A 24,436-nucleotide genomic window follows, 5' to 3' on the forward strand; every position below is an offset into this window, starting at 1 on the left:
GACTTTTGTATAGTTCCTATTTACCTCAAATTTGTAAAAAAAACAACATCCGCATAAAACAACACAAAACTAAAGAAATATCGAAGAATATTCGACCGCATGTCAGTAATGAACTAGGTAGATATTTGACGCGAATATTACATCAACGGACAAATAAGTCGAGAAAAATAAACTAAAAACAGAACATTCCAACATCCACTTAATAAATTTAAAATAAAAATCCTCTGATAAATCAATCTTCAAAGCAATTAAAAAAAAACTAAAAATAATCCACAGAAAGATGTGTATAAGAGACAGTTGTNTTACTACTTTCGGAAGTTTAGTTGTATGCAATTCTTCTACCCTAATACCCGATGTAGTGAGACATGAATTGTTTAGACAAATTCATATCGAGTTGTAAAGTTTGATGCATTTCAATATAATTCTAAAGAAGAAAAAGTAAAGTAAACGTCAAAAAGTTCGAGCCGTGCACTTTCGTGAACCATCACCTGTCGCTGCAGTTGGCACCCACAGCCCCAAAAGGAATGACCCCGGCAACGATGGAGCCCTCGGGCGGCAGCTGCGCCTGTACAGCGACGCTGGTGGTCGCGGTGCGCACTGTCTGCACGGCCTTGCTCAGCATGGGCCCTGCCTGCACCTGGACTCCTACTTCTACCATTGCGGGACGAGGGAAACAAGTTTGCACCGCCACGTCAAATTTGTGATGAGCCAAGTCCGCCTGGTTGCGCTTGTTCTTCAAAACAGTCGGAATGATGGTGTGTTCTTGGTAGTCAGTGCCTTGAGAATCATCTGAATCATCTGAATCGCGATGAAACAGGAATGGTGACAAAATCTGGAAATTAATTCAAATATCAGTGAATGGTACTGGCAAGAGGAAGAAAATGCAAGAAAATAGAATAAATAAATAGGAAATGTTATACAAGAACAAATAAAGAGCACAATTCAGCGATACAATAAAAAAAGCTGCTAGTAAGTGAGGTAATGTTTGTGAAAAGATAATATGAAATTATGGCAAGAAATTTAAGTTTTACCAATACATAAGTTTACTGATACATTTTACATGGTTATAATCAATAATGGTACACTGAAAAGTATAGTTAATATAACAAAGTAAAAAAAAAACAAATCAAGGTGACCATAGCTGTCATTTTGAGATGAAACGAGCAGTAGCTCATATCTTACGAGCTGTACTGCAGTAATGAAATAATAATACATCTCCTGATAAAAGCTCAAGATTTTATTATAGGTATTTGAGAATAATGTGTGTTTGTTTGTAGGTTATAAGCCTATTGCTGCAACATATAGGTGCTGTTGGGATAGGTATTTGTGAAAGTTAATGTGTGTTTGTTTGTAGGTTATAAGCCTATCACTGCAGTATATCCCAGTTAAAATTTAGGGCAGGGAATAGAGCAGGCCGTCGCCGGCTGCAGAGCCGGCGTAGAGACGCGACAGAGCAGCGATAGAGCAGAAANTGGTGTGTTTGTTTGTAGGTTATAAGCCTATCACTGCAATATATAGGTGCTGTAGGGATAGGTATTTGTGAAAGTTAATGTGTTTGTTTGTAGGTTATAAGCCTATCACTGCAATATATAGGTGCTGTAGGGATAGGTATTTGTGAAAGTTAATGTGTTTGTTTGTAGGTTATAAGCCTATCACTGCAATATATAGGTGCTGTAGGGATAGGTATTTGTGAAAGTTAATGTGTTTGTTTGTAGGTTATAAGCCTATCACTGCAATATATAGGTGCTGTAGGGATAGGTATTTGTGAAAGTTAATGTGTTTGTTTGTAGGTTATAAGCCTATCACTGCAATATATAGGTGCTGTAGGGATAGGTATTTGTGAAAGTTAATGTGTTTGTTTGTAGGTTATAAGCCTATCACTGCAATATATAGGTGCTGTAGGGATAGGTATTTGTGAAAGTTAATGTGTTTGTTTGTAGGTTATAAGCCTATCACTGCAATATATAGGTGCTGTAGGGATAGGTATTTGTGAAAGTTAATGTGTTTGTTTGTAGGTTATAAGCCTATCACTGCAATATATAAGGGCTGTAGGGGCATACCTGCTGCAGAGTGCTGACGATTCTTGATTCTTCTTCCTGTTGAACCATGCGCTGTTCAGCGTCATCAGTCGCCATGTTGGCCACTTCGATCCACGACTCTACCACGTCCAGCGAGTCATTATTCTGCACAGAAGTGAGTCAAACAACTGCACAGAAGTGAGTCAAAATCCTGCACAGAAGTGAGTCAAACAACTGCACAGAAGTGAGTCGAACAACTGCACAGAAGTGAGTCAAACAACTGCACAGAAGTGAGCCAAAATTCTGCGCAGAAGTGAGTCAAACAACTGCACAGAAGTGAGTCAAACAACTGCACAGAAGTGAGTCAAACACCTAATGCCTGTTACCTATGGTAACCTATGCCTATGTTACCAATCGTAACAGGTTACGAATAGGCAACAGATGTTACCATATGCAACAGATGTTACCATAGGCAACAGACGTTACCATAGGTAACAGGAGTTACCATAGTTAACAGGAGTTACTCTATGCAACAGACGTTACCATAGGTAACAGGAGTTACTCTATGCAACAGACGTTACCATAGGTAACAGACGTTACCCTAGATAACAGGAGTTACCCTAGGCAACAGACGTTACCACTGAGTTACGGTGACCGTAGCAAGCTCTGAGTTACGGTGACCGTAGCAAGCTCTGAGTTATGGTGACCGTAGCAAGCTCTGAGCTACGGTGACCGTAGCAAGCTCTGAGTTACGGTGACCGTAGCAAGCTCTGAGTTACGGTGACCGTGGCAAACACTGAGTTACGGTGACTAACACATTGTGTTACTTACTTAAAGTAACTTAGTTACTTACTTAGTTACTTTGGCTGGCGACCAACGCTGCTATGAACTTATTAACAAATTAATTGACCGCTCATCCAAACCCGAGTCATTTCTCAATAGAGATATGTTGAATTTTTGTGGAGTTTTCGTCGCTTTTAAATTTATAGTGGCGACTTATGTGTCATGTACGGTAGTTGTGTAGGACTGTTCGGGCGACGCATTGGTAGTGATAGGTTATGACTACAGTCACCGAAAGAATGTGCATCATGAATGTGCCTCCTGGATCCGTAGTGAGGTCATCTGCGGTATTATAATTAATTGAATGATTCACAAGACGACCTCACTACGGATGCAATTTATTCATTGAATGATTCGCAAATTTCACGTTTCGTCAAATCGATTTGATATTTTATATTCATTTGACGCCATTACACTGTTTTGGCAGCAAGCATATGTGGGGTACGACAAACCATGGTGGATTGATGAGACAAGCTCTGTCTATAAGTCTTAATGCCAAGCTATACGGGTAACAGCGAAAAGAGAGCCATCTCTTCCTCCGTTTCGCAAGGGTAACGATGCTGGTGTTTATCGCGGAATAAAAATAAAGACTTTAAAACCTCTTTAGTTCTATTAAATTTGAAAGACGATGCTGCAATCAATCCGTAACTACTGAATACCACTCGCAAAATTGTCATCCGAGCGGTAAGTTGCATCCTTAACTAAATTATTCTTGGACCCCAAACGCCATATACGTATGTTTCTTTGAAATTATCGCAATCAACACAAACTAAATAATAATTATTTCACGCAGTGAGGATTTATAAGCAGTTAATCAATAGACATATTTGACACATAATCAGTCTATACTTATTAGTTATTTGAACGAGTCGTCAATGATATATAATTGTTGATTAGGACACACTGACCTCTCGAAGTTACCATGTTTGTAAGAATAGTGAATGAAAATGTTGTGTGAAGAAGTTTTGATATTTTTAAATTCACGATGTGGCTTGTGATTTTTTAATTCATAAGTTTGATGAGGTTCATCGACTATATTGCAGTTTTTAGTTAACATTTCTTCTCATCTAGTAATGTCTCAGCCGGCGAATCAACTGATGATTAGTTTAATTGCGCGCTCCTAGTCCATAATTACCGTTATTGTCGAAATGAAAGTTCATGTGTTGAACGTTGATAATTTGATGTGATCAGTGCCAAGTTATTAGTGACCTAATCCCTATTACTCGAATGAGGATGAAAAGAGTGTGTCCAAATTTGCTAAGTTGAACATTAAAGAGTTTAGGCAGAATTAGAGATTCTGGTAATGATGCTCGCTGCTTTATAAAAACCTGAAGATTTCTTAGGGTAACCATAATGTTTTGGTACCAACATTGTCCTGGGTGTGGAGAAAAGAAAGCTGGTGTTGTTCGTTGGACTGTGCATCAATAGAATATTATAGTCTAATAAATATTATATAAGAATATTATTGCAATAAAATAGAATATTACAGTCTAATAAATTCTCAGATGATTTACAAAAACTCATCATGAACTGACTCAATTATCCGTAGTGAGTCCATTTGCAGCAAAAGAATTAGTCAAACAATTAAATTCGTCAAAAATGATGCCAGAGAAACTGTTTATTACGCATCATTTAATAAATTACCAGCATTTAAGCAGCGACAAATATAAAAACAGACATAAAACTTGCTTACCATCATATTCCATTCATAACCAACTTGACGCCTTTTCGTCCGATAATATCGCATTCTTTTCCATATTCATATAAACGAGATCAAAATGCTTCATGTAGCTTTAGGCGACATTTTTTTCCGATAACAATACACTTTTTTATAATACAATTTCAAATAAAGTGGATGTTAACTGTGTCTATATATACACTGTCTATAATGCTGATCAAATAAGATCAGCATCAGCATCCCGCTGATACCTAATCAATCAATGCCTAAACTGATATATTTTTAGCGCATTTCCTCATTTATGGAAAAAATGCACTATTGTGCTCGCCATGTCCGTTTGTCTGTCTGTCCGTCCGTCTGTCCGTGACCTCAAGTTTTCGTCGAAATCTAAAGGCTTTATCTGTAAATCTAGCGGTAGCGCTGTAGCGGCAAAACCTCGTATCGCTACTTAAATATGTAGCGGGCGCTACCGCTACATTGCCTTAAATGTAGCGCCGCTACTGCTACTGAAAATGTAGCGGCCGCTACATGTAGCGCGCTACTGCCCACCTCTGCTAAAATATAACAGTGTAAAATTCTGCTGTGACTTAGCAATGCCAATCTCTTTTAATTAATTATTAAGCAGCAATTGTTTATGACGCAATCTTAGATTTAAGCAAGTAGACCCTTTCGCGACGATTTCGTAATGCGCCTCAAATTTTTAATCAATTATTTTTATCTTAATTACCATTAACTTTAGATATATGGAACTTATCATATAAAAAGCTACTGAACACCTCCCATTGAATGTATATTTGTGGAGGTTCCATCTCTATCATCTCTAACTGAGCTATCGTCGCTCACCAACTGCTGAGAAATAATGCATTCAGCTTAGTTCAGTATCGTTACCGAATTAAGCGCAGACCTTTCAATCATTTATGAACTGAAGCTCTACAAGCAGTTGATCAATAGACAGATTTAGTTATTAATTAGAATGAAATTACACCAAGTAAGATCGGGCTGTAATCGGAAAGCTGATGTCAACTTGAACGGTTTAAATATATGTTTCATTGAATCTATTCATTATTATTTAAATAAATAAATACTCTTTTATAACTTATTCGGCTAACTTATTGGTCTGAACGTTTATCAATCACCTAGCAGTTTCCAGCATGTTGATTTCCTCAAAGATTGCAATAAAAACTCGTGCAAAATCAATTAATTCATTCTTCGATTATCTTTTAAGATTCCAGTTGAAAATTGAAACGTTTTTTCGTTATGGAAATTCATGCGTTTTACATAGGTAATTTTATCAACTGAATTCCTATGCTGTTTGTTTCCTCCATCCTCACTACTCGGACTGAGGATGAAGCGCGGTTATGGGATTGCATCTACACAATGAAAATTAACAAGTCTACCCTCTGAATCAAGTAGAAAACGAAAATAATTCCAAGAGTGACTGAGGGGTTTCAAAAAGCCACTTTTTTACATGAAAATATTAAGCTACCATCAATGCCGAGTACAAAGCCACATCACTCAAGTCGCCGGCCCTCAACAGAAACGTTTTTTTATAAACAAAACTAAACCACATCTTTCTAGCGCGATCCAAACAGCTTCGTAGCATGTGCGTAAAATTAATTAAATAATTCTACATATTTTGCTTCGAAGAAAATTGCAGACTTCTTCATCACTTCAATTACATTTGAGTAATTGGACTAACAGCCACGACATTGAGACCGTCTCACCTGCCACCTGCAACTTGAAGGGCAGAGAAACCCCCTGAGACAAACTCACAAGATCGTCGCTCGCACCGTGCTGGTGTCCTAAACTTTTTTTTTAACTTTTTTCGCACGGTGCTGGAGTCCTAATCCTAAACTTTAGAATTAGTTTAGGATTATTCGACTTTTAACTGTTATTAGTTTGCCAAATGATCAAAATTACGATGACTTTATTGTATTGTATTATATTATCTATTTTTTTTTTTTGCACTTAGAAAGTGTTAACGGTCTGTTATGTGCTCTTTGTAGGCGGGGTGTCGTGTTGCCATTGATTTGTTTGAGTTGCCCTTGCGGGCGAGTGGAAGTTGTGTGTGCTCAGTGGTTCGGGGCTTGGGTGAAGCGGTTTCAGTTTCAATTTGAGTCCTGCTCAGTAAAATTCAATAAAATAAACGTGCTTCATGAGGAGATTATATTGTGAATCTCAATCTTGGAGACGGAATCAAGTTTCCTTGCTTGACGTTGGACGAGTAAGACTCCGATAAGCTCATCAGTATTGTCTCTTCAGATAAATCCTGGGCATTCAGCTGATTCATGACCGATTGCACTTACTTTGCATCACGCATTCTTTTAAAGACTGCCGCATCAGCTTGAACATTTTTAAGACCCTCCGGTGTGCCGGGAGTGACTCTCTTTTGGTGCCCAACGCAACCGGCGTAGCATCATCAACTGGCGAGTTCTCAATCGATAATGAGTGCTGGTTTGTGTCTGGCAGATCAATCATTTTTTTTCCTGAGACAGTGCAAAATCTCGAGACACATTGGAGCTGACAGACGTAGTTTTGCCTTTGGTTGAAGGTTTTTGCTTCTTCAAAGGGGTGTTGTCTGATCTAGAATCAGAGCTTTTTAGGGTGCGGATTTGCTTGTGTTTAGGCCATTCCAATCTTTTGTCCACTTTTCCAATAGATGTTTTTTTTTCATTTTCTTCTCTCTTACGCTTTTTGGCTGATATAGTAGACGAAATTGGAATGAATCAGGAGTCTGTGCTAAAGGCTTGGCATTTGAAATGTCTACTATAGTTTCAGTAGGCTGGGGGCTAACCTAATCCGTGAATGGGATCTCAGATGACAATTGCGTGTTTACAGCATTCAAAACGCAAATGTTCTATGGTATATCTACATGCCTTCTTTGTTCGTCTTCTTCATGTTCGTTTGGGGCGGCAGCATCCGAGCTAGTCTCATGAGCCGAGAGACCAGGCTTGAGGTTCTGCTCAAGCGTGCCGTCGTCAGAAGCGCCCCGCTGAGCTGCATTGATAACGAGATGGTTTGGAGGAGCCACCGATCCTGGGCCAGAGGAGCAGGCTTTCTTGGAAGCACAGTTGCGGCAACTGCAAGGCCTGTGTTGAAGTGGAATCACAATAAATAATCACATAATTGATACTTAACCAGTCCATCATTCAAGAGGAATTAATAAATTAGGGGCGTTCATGCTTATTATTATTCTATTCGATTGATACCGTCGATTACTGACACCTCTACCAAAAACTGGACAGTCTTGTACTGCTGAGAAAATTACACAAGGGATAATACAATAATTTATTCATCTCTGAGGACATAAACAGCATGACATGGGAGCCTACACAGGGTGAGTGCCGGCGGAGTGCTGCAGGTTCTGGTAGACGCGGGAGGACTTGTCGTGTTGTTACTTGTCGTGTTGTTACATGTCGTGTTGTTACATGTCGTGTTGTTACATGTTGTGTTGTTACATGTCGTGTTGTTACATGTCGTGTTGTTACATGTGTTGTTACATGTATTGTTACACGTATGGCCGTATGGCGTATTGTTAATATGAATAATTACGTAAAGTGGCCACTCCCTTGAATCCGTATCACATTTAATTATCAGAAGCATTTGGCCATTACATTGGAATAAATCTGCATTCTCAAAACATTGCTCAATAGATCAAGCGTACGGTTATATTTCATACATTTTCACGATAATATTCTATTTACATGAGTTAGGGGCTCCTAACAAAGAGAAAACTTAAAACCACCTTCCCAGTGAGCTCTGGTACGTCTATCTTCACTCCGGAGTGACAAAGTTAGACAAGATGATTCGTAAAATAATTATTTATTATATGTAATAAAGCAAATGCGTGTTGCATAAATTTTACGCTGTTATTTTTTTGCAAATGTTAACAAGAGATCTTTGGCTTAATTTTTTTCGTTCTGTCATGATTTGTACGGAAGTTTATTCCATGACACGTTCATGGCCCCTGTAAACAGTTAAGTTGGCAATTACTATATGCCTGATTATCATTGCTTGCAATTTAAAAAACTGTGAGAATTGCCGCTATTTTGCCGTGACTTTGTCAACAAATGGTAATGAGAGTCTTAAGTTTCGTGAGCCTTTGTGCAATCATGTTTTGGGCTGCCACGGACGGAGTTATATCATAGGGTGCAGCTTGAATAGTTTAGTTGGTAATGAAAATTTAACTACATACTCAGTAACTATTTATGTATGAGGTTTGAAAAGAGTCGTGTGTTTGAAAATTAAAAAGGTATTGTCTACCAACTTCATTATTTGAAGCTTACAGAAAAGCTATAGGAAATCATCAATTCAAGCAGCGGTCGGTGTGGTTGGTAAGCATCCTAACGGTGCCTAACTTGCGCTCATGCCTTCAAATTGGTACACCGCATACAGAAAAATATTAAAAGCTATTATCGGTATTAAGTCTTATGCTAACTGATAAATTTCCTTCTGTATTGCCTCCAGTCTCAAGTTCTGTATTGCCTCCAGTCTCTGTATTGCCTCCAGTTGCACGATTGAGGACCCTGCAGCTTCTCTTCCGAAATTAAGTTATTAATTCATGTCTTATAATTTCTACATAATGACGTATTTCATTTATGTGTCTTATGGTATAGGACATTTCTCCAAAGTTTTTCCGGATAATCAACGATAAAATACGGTGAGAAAATTTGTATAATACACGAATTCGATGACCACGCACCATTGACGGAGAGGGGTTAAAGCTCGACTGAATATCATTCATAATTCAGTATATGGTATGCATTCATTATTCACACTTTATTAAAGGTTTTTCTTCCGAACATGAGGCTTCCATAAATACGGTTTAATCGTAAGATAAATTCTAATTCAAAATTAGGTGTTTCACTTCCTGACACGAGAAGCCAAAAAATTAAAACACTATTTGATAAGTTATCAATTCATGTCTTTAAACCACCACAACGCTGACTCGTCGCATTCGTCACAACGAATTTAACTTCAAAAGGATTTATAATAAGATATCTTCACTTTGTGTTTTTTGGATACTCGACTATTAAACATTACGACGGCATGAGTAGAAGTATATGAATTCGATGAAAACACAGTTCACGGAGAGCGGTTCAAGCTCGATTCAACATTATTAATAATTCAGTACATGGAAAACATTCACACTTCACATTTTACTAATGGTTTCTCTGCCGCAAATGAGGCTTCATATAAATGACGCAACAATGTCCCCCAATCATTCTGTGGTTGAATTACGTGGAATTTGATCTTAGGTGATTTTTGGGTGGAGAAAATGTGCCCAATTATTATTTGTTATTTTCAGTTCAGCCAATACCATATACATAATTATGCCTTTTACTAACATTACAGGTAGTTTAGTCGTCTATTTTTATGCACTGTTTTGAATAGTGGGGCATTGGCGGAAAATTCTGTTTGTCTTGAAATAGTTTAGTTTGGGCAAAATGAGTATTACATGTTCAGTAGCTACGAACATGTGGCGAATAATTTCCTACCCTAGTATGCTAGCAATAGGTATGCAAAAAAAATATAAAAATTTTGAAGGCTACTCAGTAGCTTATATGTGGTGTCTATTGAATTGTTGCAGCTTTGTTCATGATATAATCATTAATTTATATTTATAATTATTTTAAGCTGACAATCGTAAAATTACAAACTTAACAATACAGTAACGTCTAATAGCGATAAATTGAAATGTATTTGTTTACTTTTAATCTAGTGGATCAAGGGGCTAAAAGGACCAACATCTGCCTGTAATTGACGATAAAAGTATAACTGCCTAAAATAAAATTAATTGGCTTCATAAAACGTAGATCACGTTCATGTGGTGCACGTCGAAATGAAGTAAAACGCCTCTTTGAAAAGGAAATAATTGTTTAAAAAACACGAAATCCTTTTTATTTTTCGTGAAACATCGACTTGTGCTCACTATTTTGTGGTGTTCTACGAAATATTAATTTGCTGTGAGACTTCGGAATAAACTTCATTTAAATGAGAAAGTTTTGTGTTCTCATACGAGCAACTTTACTGTTAACTCCGAGGAAAGATGAAGTTCAATATTTAAATTGTTTACACGCGACTTCGGTGCAAACTTCAAGAAAATAAGTTTAATCTTCTATTTGTTAGGCCAGAAGTTGGTTTAGTTTTTAGTCTTCTGTCTGATGCTGACATTTCCTGACTTTATTATTTATTGCAGGTCAAATGAGGCAAATGTTGTGGCAGGCAACAGCGCGCCATAACAGCGGGAGGCCTGCACTGGCCAGCACTGGTGTACTGGGTGCCAGTTATTATATTGTATTAATTATTTGTACCTTGCATTGCAATATCCTTCTATTTAGTCTGAAATAATCTCCTAATTTTACTTATACTATAAATTATATCGATACTTGTTCAGCATTCTAATTACTCACGTGAACGACATTTTATTAACAGTTTATAAACTTTCAAAGCTGCTCATATTTCACTTCGTTGTGCGACGTAACAATACAATTTCATTTATTAATGGACTTATAGTACTAATGCTGGTGCGCTGCGGACATGAACCTCCAAAAGAAACGGGTTCCAGATTCATTGTTTGCTGACTCACCTCCATGCAATATAATATACGCTAATAGCATCATGAATCATCTTATTCATTGTTTGCTGACTCACCTCCATGCAACATAATAAACGCTAATAGCATACTTGTCGCATACGCTATATTAATTTAAATTCTGTTCCGATGACGTTCCCATTCTTACAATTCCAAGTGAACTCACGGAATCGTATCAATTCAATATGTACAAATATATTTGGCTTACATAATTCAACATCACAGAACTAACTGACATCAGACAACGCGGGAGACGCGGCAGCGGCAGGACAAGTTCACTGTACTTATGAGGCGCTGTTGCCAAGAATTCAAACTGTGCGGTTTGCGGCTCTAACATACACAAATAGCATATTTCTCGCATTCGCTACATTAATTTGATTTCTCTTCCAACCTAATTACGATTAGCATTTTGTGACATGGCTAGTTGAGGGTTTACCGTGGAAAGTTTTCTTTCAGCTTCTCAGAAAAATGATTGTTGAACGTAAACTATTTTCTTGGACTTGGAACGTTAGTAGCTTGCAAGTAAACTCAAATAACCAAGAAATCTTAATATCCCGGATCAATCATAAATATCTGAAACCGGAATAGTTTTTAGTTCGGTGACCTTCTCATTCCTGCAATTCCATGTGAACTCACGGAATCGTATCAATTCAATATGTACAAATATATTTGGCTTACATAATTCAACAACACAGAACTAACTGACATCAAACAAGGCGGGAGACGCGGCAGCGGCAGGACAAGTTCACTGTACTTATGAGGCGCTGTTGCCGAGAATTCAAACTGTGCAGTTTGCGGCTCTCTGCGGGAGCAGCTAGCGAACTTACTTCATAATAATAACACTTTTTCATGGTACTGATATGAATACAATATGCTCAGACACTGTTCAGGATTTTAGGCAGATGTTTAAATATTAATTTCTTTGAGTAATCAAGTTAACGAGTTTCAAATTTCAATGAATAGTAAATTAATAAATATATATTACTAGTAACTTACATATTCTACAAAAGTAAATGGAGGCAGGCAGTGCATGGTCATGAATTAAACGTCAATTATCTATAAACGGTCCAAATGAACTGCCAACGCTGTATGGCTGTCCTGAGTCTCACTAAATTAAGGGAGGCTCGGTCGTGCCGGTCATGCCGCGTCAGGACAATAAAAAGGGCCGCCGAAGCGTAAACTTTCCCGCGTGTCACCGCAAGCAGTCCGCCGTCTCCATGAACACTGACGCCATCTCATCTTTGTAAGAACATGTACAATAATAATGCTTACATCCTGAAAAGGTACACATGAGAGAGTTAAAATTATGAATTGACTGTACAACTCAAATAAATTCAGCTACACTCATCATTCAATAAATTCACTTAAATAAATTCAGCTACACTCATCATGGCACAAATTGCACTTTGTGTGATATGGTTAATAAAGTAAGGTGAAATCTAATAGAAGTTAAGTTTTATACTTCCAGAGTTGAGAAACCAAAACATAGACGCAGAAAATTGTTTTATTTACTATCACCATAATCCCGTGGCATTATGTTAATTAGTCACGGCGAACTGAACTTAAGCGTAAAATAGAGAAAAAAACAGGCCAACAACATCACCGGCATTCAAAGTGCCGCAATGTTATCGAAATTAATATGTATATTTCTTCACAAATCGTAATGGAAGATTTATGCTAAACCTTCTTAATTCAGTGACAATTCATGAGGCCACGGACTACCAATGAAATTATGTGCTTCTGTAAATAGTTGAGTTTGTGTCAATAAATTATATGTGCTCAGTAACTATTTACATCCGACGAAAAATGTTTAAAAGAATACTTTAGGAATAGAATAACTCCCGTTCAGAAAATTTTGGCAGCTTCTATGAAGCTGATTAATTGTAGTTCTAGTTATTTATAATGTAGGTCTGCCAGGCGTGGTGTATTACGTAGTTGTGAATATATTGAAATTGAATAGATCTAAGTGAATATATGACGATGCACACTGGAATTCATGTTATGAATTAGTTTGTTCATTCCTTATCGATTGGACCTGATGGCATACGACAAGCCGGGGTCTTCGATAATTGGTGATCATAAGTGGACTTGCATTGAAAACATTTTTTGTTTCAGTGCTCAAAAACATAGCTATCGTTCAGAAGGTGTATCACAAAATCAAGTAGAAATCTCTTGCGGGAGGTCAACGTGAGCGTAAGTTATGTCTTGAGGTTACGGAGGGGCCTCTATTATGGGAAAATGAAGCCCGGATGTTTTTGTTTTCAGTCTGTTATGATATAATCAAATTGGAGATAATAATAATCGTTTTGCATATGGAGACATCGTTTAGATGTGGGCTAAACTAAATCACTTGCCCGAAGTTTCATTTTATTAGTGTTGAACATTTACTTCCTGTCTGGTATCTTTTGTGTACAATGACCCGAGCAACAATGTGATGGATGGGAATGTTTGCAACAAGATTTTGAGGACATCTAGACAAAGTTACAAAGTTAAAATTTCAATTTTCTCATCGCCTCTCAACTAAACCCCAAATGTAATACATATTCATCATTAGGTAATTATATTTCCCCCAAGGTTGTGAACCACCGCATCAGATGGCCCAACATGTGGATAATTGCTGGCATCAAATTACCTGCTAGCGTGGCTATTATACACTTACTTTATTTAATATTTTAAAGTCAATAATTAGTAAGAAAATATGCCGTGCAATTATATTTAATATTTTCAATAGAGCTGAGGTATATTTCGGTAATTTTCATCTATTATTTATCTGCATATTTTGATGGGAATGTTAGGCTTCGTTTTTTTAATGCAAACCTGATTCTTAAAGCCAATATGAGATGTTTCTATAGTGAAATAACCACAACATGAAGCCCTCATGACCGACTTAAAGGATAGCATAGCCTCTACTGTATAAAGCTTCATGTTAGCGTTCACCAATACTATTATGTAACGCGGGCGCCTAACTTATTCATGTTTGAGTTGAGATTTGTTCGATATGAGTAATGACTTGACTTGAATCTTTGTAAGGACGAAACGTATGAACCATCTTGCTCATACTTTTAAGACTCACCTATATAAGATATAACAATTATGTATATATATAACAATTACTCTCGTACATGCAAATACAATTATTTTATATTCCAATAATCAAACTCTAGTCACTGATTTAGCGACTGCCGACAAGTTGACAACCATCCATATTAGGTACTGCTACTCATCGTGAAAACCCTATACCCCTATACTCATCGTAAACCCTACTGCATCGTGTTTACCCTATAGAAATTTTTACGAGTATTTAGAAAATTTTTTAAAGATAAACTGAAATAACGAGATCTCACGATGGTTTCCTACGCCCAGCAAGCAATAACGGTAAATTTATTCGGAGTAATTTAAGAATTTGATTTATTAGTTTTGATCAATCGAATTAATTTTATTTCGGATGTTATCTTATCTTCCCAATCCTTTAAGTGAAGGGCGTTGCGAGTTCGCGCACGTAGCGGGAATGCCATTCAGCGGAACAAGAGTCTTCTTTTGTGCACCGTTCCGCCCTCCGTTCGACAATCCTCGCCTGTGTTCTCGCTCGCTTCCGTTGGCTCGACCTAAAGGCGATTTCATCGACTTTGCAAAGAATTTGGTGCAGGCATTAAAACTTTCTGCTATTCACACTACTTTTCATCTCTAATTAGGCGCTTTTTGATGTGACCAGGCGTTCGAAAAAGCCGCGATTTTTCCGCAATCGTCTCAGCGAGTTTCTGAGCTGCGTTTTACAGCTCCGGCTGAAGGTTCCATTGTTGGGCCGGCTCGTGTTACTTTTAAACATATTTGAAGGGAAATATCGGTATATTACGGCTTCGTACTTGGTCTAAAAAAATTACCAGGCATGTATACCTAAGTTTATCATGCATTTTTCTGGTAACTTATTTACTTCCTTACAATTAAATAGAGCCAAAAGGTAACACGATTACCTCTAAGATAGCAGTTTTTTGACGATGTTAAAGGACGAACCTGGTGATCTTATTTGAAAATTTTGTCATTTCGAACCGAAGTGAATTTGAGTAAATTTTTAATATATCTGCAGAGATATTAGTTTATAATGTTTGTAAATTCAATTCTAGAGTAAAATTTGGAAGACATTGGACAATCGCTCATAAAAAATAATACTTGAGCTGTTTGTATTTCTTAACATAAAATTAGGATCATTAAATTTGTATTGATTGTTAAGGCCGGGACCAATATTAATGATAAGTGGCCCAATTTAAACTTGTGTTGATAATTTGTTGATAGACACATGCTACAGAAAACAATTTTTGGTATCTGCGTACGGCTTAAATTAGAATTGAGTCTAATTACCACTACAAACTATGGTCGTACGATCATCAATTAATTGGTTTCCATCTTATACTATATTTATTCCATTGTTGGCGCTAAATGATGAGTTATTATAGTGGAATTAATTCATCTATTTAATCATTACCCATAAGGAGACGAGAGTCGTTGAACTTACGAGCGAAAAGTTGTAGTTCATGAAAAAATATATGGTATGGCCCGTGTGAGCTGTGAAGCCTGCAACATCTTAGGTAGCTAATTACCTGCGCCATCGGTAGAAGTCACGCATGTTGATCTATAGCGTCAGCTCACCCTGCACCCGGTCTAAGGAATAGCTCTCTCCCAAACCTACCTAGTTCCTAGTAATGCAAATTCCTAATTTTTAAAATTAAACATAAACTATTATAAATATCATTGATAAGAGCAGGTGAGTGAGCTGCTCTTTGATATTTTGTGATAGCGAAAATGAGGATATATAAATATTTCTAGGGAGGCAGTTCGCAGCGAGGCTAACATTCAAATTAAATGTATCTTTGATATAAATTGTTCATGAAGTTGGATATTTATTTCATTTATTTATGATCAGTAAAATTCTAACTTAAGCCATCTTTTTTTGTAGTCATTTAAGTTTTCAAATTTTTACCTGTTATGATAATTCAACAAATAAGTGGACGCTACGGTAGAGCAGCAATTGCATAATCTCGCTTCGAATGCGAAATTATAATTTAGAGAAGCTTTAATTTATGAAAAAAGTGTATGTCTCTGCAAAATTAATCAAAGCTGTATGGGTAATCATTTTCTTTATGCGTGATTCGCCAAGGTTTTACTACAAACAATGTGTTTACTTCCACATCAGAATATTAATCCGCTTGAAAATGTGTCCTGTTGAGCCCAATGTTTTTACGGATGTCCAACTGGGGCACAGAAAGTATTAGAGCGAATTGCCGAATTGCGTTCAGTAATTTTAGGGCGATAAGACAACAAGGTAAAGACACACATTTGCGTAAATAATATAATTTCGTATAAAATGCTTTGATATAGTAATGCTTTAATTAAAGATGTGTTTCATTCCAATAATATCGTTTATCGTCATAAAACCGTATTTTTCATTCAAAAAATTACGAAAATTTAGCGTGGGAGTAAAATTATCTCAATAATATCCTACAACGCACACAGCACTCAATAATATCGTGCATTGCATATAGAACTCAGTAATATCGTATATCGTGATAATAGCGAATTTTTTTCATCGAAAAAAGAATAAAATTTTCGTTAGAACAAGATTCCCTCAATAATATCGTATATCAAAGAATTATCGATTTTTTCATCCACGAAATTGGTAGTATTTAGCGTAAAAGCAAGAGGCCATAGCGACACATCTCTCTTGTGTCTCCTGTGGAGGTCGTTCGACGCCGGCCAATGCTCGCCTACATGACATCCAATCAGCAGCTATAAAGATGAATGGCCGCCAGTGATGTATGATGAAGCACAAGTGTCTTGTTGGAGGATCGTAAGAACAAGAATATCATTATACTTGCGAATTTATTATAAAAGAGTTGATAATGCGAGGCAGTAGTCTCCATGTTTTGTGTGAGGTATCGAAAACCAATTCTAAAAATAAGTTAATTATTCCTCCAATTGTTTCAGGGCAAAAGTTGAGATATAAAATTGTTCTAAGCTTCCGTTAATGCATGATTTAATACAATTATATACGTAAATTTAGTGTTAGTTAGAATTGGGATCAGCTCACCGCCTGAACATGCGCAGTTCAATGCAATGAAAGTATAATAAGGATTTCAAGACATTTTAAGGTTATGCAACCAATTAATACCAACTTAAACTTTCTCTCTTGGTTCAGTATTACTGGGAATATTGAATCATGTCATATTCTCTATCAATGATGCTACCAGTTACATGCTCTCCTTGAGTAATGCTGTTGAAAGGGCGGATGAAGCATGAAATAAGATGCAATGAGGAAGAATTTTAAATGCCTGAATTAATAAGAAGTTGTAACAATTCTGGTGCTTGGCCCTAGAATTCATTGAAGTCATTTCTAATAAACATAAGAAGATTTTATAAAATTTATTGTTATCTTGAGTCTTACGTGCTCATTGATCGATAAGTAATTAGAAGTCAATTGAGAAGAAGAAGAAGAAGAAGTCAATTGGCACGTTGTACATAGGGTTAAACTAATAAAGGGAGAAAATTTGTGTTAAAATTCTAAATGACTATAGAAACGTGGAATGGAAGCATAAAAGCATTGGGTGTAGAATTTTTTATAAGATGTATTTTCATACAATTCCAGTGTCGCTAATCTAGGGGTAATTGAAAAAAGAATCAAATGACTAAGTTATGTAAGTATAAATCAATGTAATGGATTCGTACATGAACGTTCCTTGTTTGAATGATGTAAACTCATCGCTTGTAAAATACCCGAGTTACCAAGTTATGCGCTAAGCGCCGGCCTCTACGCCTCCTACTTTCGTTTCCGTATACCCCCTTTTCTTGTCTGGTCACCCTGAGCCGCCTCTTGACCATTTCCCACATTTCTAGTGGCAGCGCCACTACCGCAGCCTACAAATTTTACGGGTTCATAAAATTTCCATTTAGCAAATTTACCGGTTTAATACTGACCACCTATCGATTTCCTCACAGCAGTACAACACGAGCGCGGGCCTCGCAAGCCGCGACCTAAGGACACGGCCGGTCTGCCCGGCGTCTCAGTAACGTTCCCTGGAATGCTGCCGCACTCGGACCACAACCCCTTCCATTACACCGCCACCTCCGCCGCCATCGATTCCAACAACTCCACCAGGCTTAGGCCAATGTTGTTGCCTCCACCACCTCCACCGTCTGGCACATCAACATTACCAAACATTAAGCACGCTCACCTCAACCAGCACAGACCCAATACCCATCATGGACTCACCGAGGGACTTATTGCTCCAACTCCTCCCTTTCTACCTCACTCGACCCACGCGAGTGTCCCAGTGATGCCGTTCTCACCACAACATGAAAAAGTAAGTAAACTACTCATTTCCTTTAGATGTGTCGAGTAAACCTCCGGCTTTAATTATTGTTTTTGAATATGTTGAATGAACAAAACCTTATTCGGGTACTTGAGAATACTTTGTTAATGAAATATTGGGTCCAGAGCTCCAAGACTTATTCGGTAGCGGAAGAAAACGATTCATTGGCATACAAACGAAGAAGAATAAGCTTGTGTAAAATGTTACAATAATGCAAACATATGAAATTTTGACTTAAAGTTTTGAAGAAAAAAATCTCATCATTTTAGATATGCGCCAAAATTAAATAAATTTTCTTAAAGGTTACGTTGTTATTATTACGCTTAATTTTCAAGCGTCATTCTCCACAGATGTGGCTCCACGCATCTCCGTCGCACAACGCAGCTCTGAACAACATCACAAACAGCATCGCTAGTAAAATCAACAGCAGCAGCAGTAATAGCATCATAACTAGTATCAGTGACCACGCTAACAGGCTGAATATGAATGAAATGTCGGAGAGTGCATTCCACGACAATAAACCTACACTCGAAGATGGAATAGACGATTTATCATCCAGTGCAGCATCGATTATTAGTAAATTATCATCAAGCACAATTGTGTTCAACCATGGCTCTAACACCAATCAGGCATCACCCAACAACAACAACGATTCCAACAGACACTCCCTCTCCTCCTCAAGTTCGAGTAATCCCTACGATGGTTCAAACATCATCTTCAACGGTAACCTCTTCTCAAGAGCAGCAATTGGGGCCACAGCTTTTCACTTCCCCATGTCGTCAATGCCTACAATACTCCCCTTTGCTCCCACATGGGAAATTTTCCAGGTAAGCATTCATGTCTGAGGCAATTAGAATCAAATTTTAAAATAAAAAATTCTCAAAGCACTGTGATTAATGATAACGCGTGATATTTAAATGCTGAAAAAATAAATGCTTTAAATGCTAAATGAAATCACAAAGTTCAAATACTGAAAGCATTATAAACGCTTTAATCATGAAACATTTTTCAATAGGAGACCACAGCTCGGCTGCTCTTCATGATGGTGCGTTGGATCAGGTCTTTGGCTCCATTCCAAACACTCTCACGACAAGACCAGGTACTATACTAATGGAAAAAATGAATTGTATTATATTTATAAAATTATTATCAGATTATATATTACGTATATAGGGCTGAAAATATGTATATTTGCATTCCTGCACGTTAGAAATATTTTAAATAATTATTCTCGTCGAGTACAACCGTTCGCTTAACGTACTTGCATGTTGTCGTTGCCTCGAACTGATTCTCTATGTTTTTGATATTTTTCAGTGAAAAGAGATTAATCGCTGTGATTTTATATACCACTTGACACTATAATGTTGATTTTATTGGATTCATAGGATCAGATTTACAGAAATAAATAAAAATAAATAAAGGTTGTATACCTATGGGCCAGAATTGGGTAAACTATAAGTAATAATAAGACGCGCATTCAAGCCAACGGCAGTCTGCTCAGGTATAATCTAAAAAACCCAACCCAGTTTATTCTCCTCATAATTCTATTATTGTTTGTGTTTGCTCAGTGCACGTTGGTTGAGGCGTCATGGAAGGAGCTCTTCCTAGTACACTTGGCACAGTGGTACCTTCCTGTGGACCTTGCCCCGCTACTCACCTCTCCTGCCGCGTCTCTCAGGTCAGGGGCCATACTTTCAAAACTCGCTAAGTGAACGTAAGTACTTACGCTCTATTTTCTTGTCTATGATTGGTGGATTTTGTTTAAAAGGCCGTTAATGATGCGCTGATGAACTTACGATCACCTAACTTTTCTTGAAAGTATGGGCACAGGTCCTGAAACTCAACTGTTCCTATTGAAATGCACTCATCGCTGAGGTATAAAATGCAGGCAATATGTTGCCGTATTATCAAATATAGTTTAAGATTTTTTTACTACGTAAGCCAATCAACGATAGCGTTTCATGCCAAACCCACCAATCACAGGCTAGAAATTGTGGACACTATGTGCACTTAAGAGGTTTTTAATAGTAAAGCCCAAGGGAAGATATCAGTCGGAATAAAATGAGCGTTTTGCAGTAAATAAGGAGCGGTTATAGCAGACAGTTGATATCGGCAGTCAAGTGTTTTCAGAATATTATTGAAAATTGTCATGTTACCTGCTAGCCATTAATATAAGTTGATCATGACCGCCGAAATGAAATAGAGATAAGTAACTTAAACATTGAAATCCATTTATCAATTGTAATAATTTCAAAATTGCGTGAAAATTTCTTTTATTTCAATGTATTTTTGGTTTGGTATTGTCGCACTTCATCTCCATTGAAAAGAATTAGGCTTACCTGAATCAGCTTCAAGTTCCTTATACCAAACTTTATTCCAATTTTCCTTGTTTCTCTCGCGTTTTACTGTTATCTACTTCAAAAAATAATATTTGTCTGCTAATGTACTCACCAGAGTGCCTCAAGACGTGCGCACGGCCAGCGAGGTCGCCACAATACAGGACGTACTCAGGCGCTTCAGGCACCTCAGCCCCGACACCACAGAGTGCGGCTGCCTCAAGGCAGTGCTGCTCTTCAAACCAGGTAATGCCTTCTCCCATTACAGAGATAAAGTCAAGGAATTTTTACTTAAGTTTTAGTTCGAAGACATAAACAGAGATTGAAGTATACGTTGGTGTAAAAATTAAACATTTCCGCAGTAAAAACGGTGCTGTTTTTCAAACCAGGTAATGTGGTCTGCGATTACATGAATAGAATAAATGAATTTTATACTTAAGTCTTAATTCTAAGATTTGTACATAACCTGAAGTGTACGTCGGTGTAGAACTAACAAATCTTGAACGTAAAAAAGATAAAATGTTGATAAAATTTACCGGAACCTTGATGATGTTTGAGGTGCGAGTTCAATATTTCGGTTAATGGCTATTAAAGATAAGAAATGAAACTCAGTTTATGGAATTTATTTCTTTGAACAGAAAGATTGTCCATTAATCGATAATTGCTCAAGCATCAAGTAATTTGTCTGATGCATGTTTCCTATGCAAACCAAACCGATGACCAAGTTAATTGTAGATTAAAAAATGTTAAGATCTGTGAGAAACTTGCGGAACATACTCAGCGATGGCATAAATGATAGTTTGATTCTCAATAAATTAGAATCAATCTATTGGGTACTTTCATCTCAGAAGCAGGAGACCTGGTAGACCTTCACCCTGTAGAGATGCTACAAGACCAGGCTCAGTGCATCCTCAGCGACTACATCAGGAGTCGCTTGCCACGCCAGCCCACGCGCTTCGGGCGTCTGCTGCTGCTGCTGCCGGGGCTGAAGACGGTGAGGGCGTCCACGGTGGAGGCGCTTTTCTTCAGAGACACCGTCGGGGATACGCCCATACACAGGCTCGTGCTCGATATGTATACCATGGACAAAAGCGACTGAATTAATATCAAATATTGTGTCTCCATCAAATATTCCATCGCGCATTTTACTTCAGGTTGGTAGTTTGCATCATGAATTAGAACCAGTCGGTAAATTTCTTGGCTTAAAAAAATGTAACATGTTCATTCATGGCTGAAGTTAAAGGATTAAGAATGTCTAACATTTTCGGTATATGATGTTATTTGAAATGAAACCTGGATACATGGAATTCTTTAAACACTTATTGATGCCTTGTCAATATAGCATCATTTCAATCAATGTATGGACGCGGTTACGATGTATGAATATTTAATAACGATTCCTGTCCGCGTGACTCGAAACAAAATACCAGATAATGAGTGTTTCTAGTCCAGCTTTAAAGAATGATAACGCAAAAAATTATGTCTAACCTGATGATGACCTAATGAACCATCAAATTTTTCGAGTTTTGGATAATCTCAAGATTGCAAGTCTTTGAAAAATTATTGTAAATTAAAATCTGAAAGAATTTGACTAAGTCCTACATTTACTTCATTTAAAGTGTTTTTTTTTGTACAAATCCAAGATATCTTCTGAATTCATTGATGTGATTATAATATCTCATGCTCCACAATTTTAGCTTTACCATAAGAACCACGTTTATCGCGTAGGTAACTTAAATACTGTGAATTATCGTGCCAAATTTGTGTAGCCTTCAATATGATGACTCCACACTTCATCACTCTGACTTCTCTTTTAATTTTTTATTTTTTATCTGTAAATATCGCAACTTTGTTCACATGGGAGTACACTCTTTAAAAAAATGTTGCATTTTATTTTTCGCCTTTGCAAGAACAACATTTGGCAATATTCACTTCAATTCGGTAAATTGGCTGACGTGGGACAGGGAAAATTTTTGAAGGTAGAAATCAATCTGAATAGATGTAGATTTCACAGAAACGATTGAGGCTTTAAATATCGAAATCTTTACATTACCAACAAATGATGGCTGGAGACTGAGTGATGATAGCGAGGTACCTACGTGTAATGTTATACTGTTCAAAATTTGTATAGCTTAATATATCTAATCGTCCGAAGCCTAAATGTGTACATGTTAACTTGAAAATTTAAAATGTTCTTACTGATGGAAAGTACCAATCACTGACTTATTATTTATTTTTTTTAGTTTGCATCTAATCATGCTTGCAAGAGAAAGAAACAACCATAAAAACATCTACTCAACATTCAAAAGTTTCCTCTATATTAAAAAAATTTAGGTAATGGCAGTTTTGAGACAGTGCACATAGGAGAATATCGTTTTAGTAAACCAGGAATTTGGATGCCGACAGATTTATTATGAAAATAATATTTTAAAATATGTATAGGTCTGTATGAATAAAGTATAATGTGTAATCATCTATGTGCAAATTTCTGGTCCTAAGATTTCAATAATTGTGCTGTTAATTAAGTTTCAGTGTTAGAAGAGGATGTACCTGCATCTAAATGTATTCAATTTCTAAATATATCGATAAACTTGTCCCATACTAGTTTTAATCAATAAGTACAGTTTTATTAGCAAGTTTCCTTCAAATAAATGGACTTTTCTCGAAGTTGACTATTGGGCGCAAGTTCTCCAACCAAGATCGTTGCCAAACGAACGTATAAATAACTCACTCATTTTCGAGCTAAATCTACCAATGGATTAGTAAGAGCAACTTAATTATAATTTTGACCTTAATGTTGTCAGTTGGCGAAATAAATTCACGGAATTGGAGAGGGATGTTTGAGTAGTTTGTTTTTGTGAAGCAGAAGCAAGTATATTAACAGAAGCGTGGGTGTGTCTATATAAGAACAGAAACTCGGATCTTTGCAGTTGCTAACGTTAGTTCTATGTTTTATCAATTCTATGTTTTATTAGTTATATGTTTTATCAGTTATAAGTTTTTAGTTGAATGTTTTATTAGTTCTATGTTTTATTAGTTCTATGTTTTATCAGTTCCATGTTTATCAGTTCCATGTTTTATCAGTTCCATGTTTTATCAGTTCAATGTTTTATCAGTTCTATGTTTATACAAAGCGACGCATGTAAACTGTGTTCTGTAAATGCGTTAACGAACGTCACTCGTTAATTTTATGCGGGTAGGTAAAGCTAGACCTTCTTGGTAGGTAGAGATCGTCTTCCAAGTTTTGGTATAGTCGAGAAATACTCGGCCCTAGGTTCGAGTTTCAGATGAGCTGCTTTAAAATTCACCACACTATTCTTTAGCACTCGCCTGTTCACCAAAACAAATAATTATTTTGTAAGACGGCCTTGGTTTCTCTTACGACTTCGTACGTAATTCTTTCTGGTTTTGCTATAAAATTTCAACTTCGATACTGGCACTTGGCAACAGACGTACTCGAGATTATTAGGAGCCACGAGTTCAAAAAGAGCACACGTAACAGGCAGTCTGTGGTAAGTAAACTGTTTAGACGCAGTGGCTCTGTTTACATTGGACTGTTTGCGTCGAGCTCTTGCATGCCTCTCAATGACGTTAAAAATACATGTTGA

The 24,436-nt window shown here is 37.1% G+C and overlaps 2 protein-coding genes across 2 annotated transcripts; one reads left to right on the forward strand and one right to left on the reverse strand.

Moving 5' to 3' along the window:
• Nucleotides 1-484: 484 nt before the first annotated feature.
• Nucleotides 485-18,381, reverse strand: LOC108682322. The gene is made up of 4 exons (XM_047883900.1): nt 18,335-18,381; nt 7,409-7,625; nt 2,061-2,183; nt 485-832 (listed from the first exon to the last, which is right to left on the reverse strand). Exons 1-4 carry the CDS (start codon nt 18,379-18,381, stop codon nt 485-487), a joined length of 735 nt encoding a protein of 244 aa, XP_047739856.1.
• Nucleotides 18,382-18,974: 593 nt separating this feature from the next.
• Nucleotides 18,975-22,070, forward strand: LOC108682323 (protein dissatisfaction-like). Its single transcript, XM_018171466.2, has 5 exons — nt 18,975-19,319; nt 19,508-19,591; nt 20,061-20,170; nt 20,947-21,074; nt 21,677-22,070. The coding sequence occupies exons 1-5, from the start codon at nt 18,975-18,977 to the stop codon at nt 21,925-21,927; spliced, it is 918 nt and encodes a 305-aa protein (XP_018026955.2). The 3' UTR covers nt 21,928-22,070.
• Nucleotides 22,071-24,436: the final 2,366 nt, after the last annotated feature.

This window comes from Hyalella azteca, unplaced genomic scaffold, assembly GCF_000764305.2.
Source record: "Hyalella azteca isolate HAZT.00-mixed unplaced genomic scaffold, Hazt_2.0.2 contig13959, whole genome shotgun sequence".
In the NCBI taxonomy this organism is placed as follows: domain Eukaryota; kingdom Metazoa; phylum Arthropoda; class Malacostraca; order Amphipoda; family Hyalellidae; genus Hyalella; species Hyalella azteca.

Bases quoted from the DNA above. Each gene is read 5' to 3' on its own strand.
- LOC108682322 (XM_047883900.1), bottom strand. From the start codon at position 18,381: ATGGGTATTGGGTCTGTGCTGGTTGAGGTGAGCGTGCTTAATGTTTG. The intron at 7,626-18,334 runs GTAATGTTGATG...ACTTCAACACAG, and splicing joins GTGAGCGTGCTTAATGTTTG to GCCTTGCAGTTGCCGCAACT. The intron at 833-2,060 runs GTATGCCCCTAC...ATTAATTTCCAG, and splicing joins TCGTCAGCACTCTGCAGCAG to ATTTTGTCACCATTCCTGTT.
- LOC108682323 (XM_018171466.2), top strand. From the start codon at position 18,975: ATGAATGAAATGTCGGAGAGTGCATTCCACGACAATAAACCTACACTC. The intron at 19,320-19,507 runs GTAAGCATTCAT...ATTTTTCAATAG, and splicing joins CCACATGGGAAATTTTCCAG to GAGACCACAGCTCGGCTGCT. The intron at 21,075-21,676 runs GTAATGCCTTCT...CTTTCATCTCAG, and splicing joins AGTGCTGCTCTTCAAACCAG to AAGCAGGAGACCTGGTAGAC.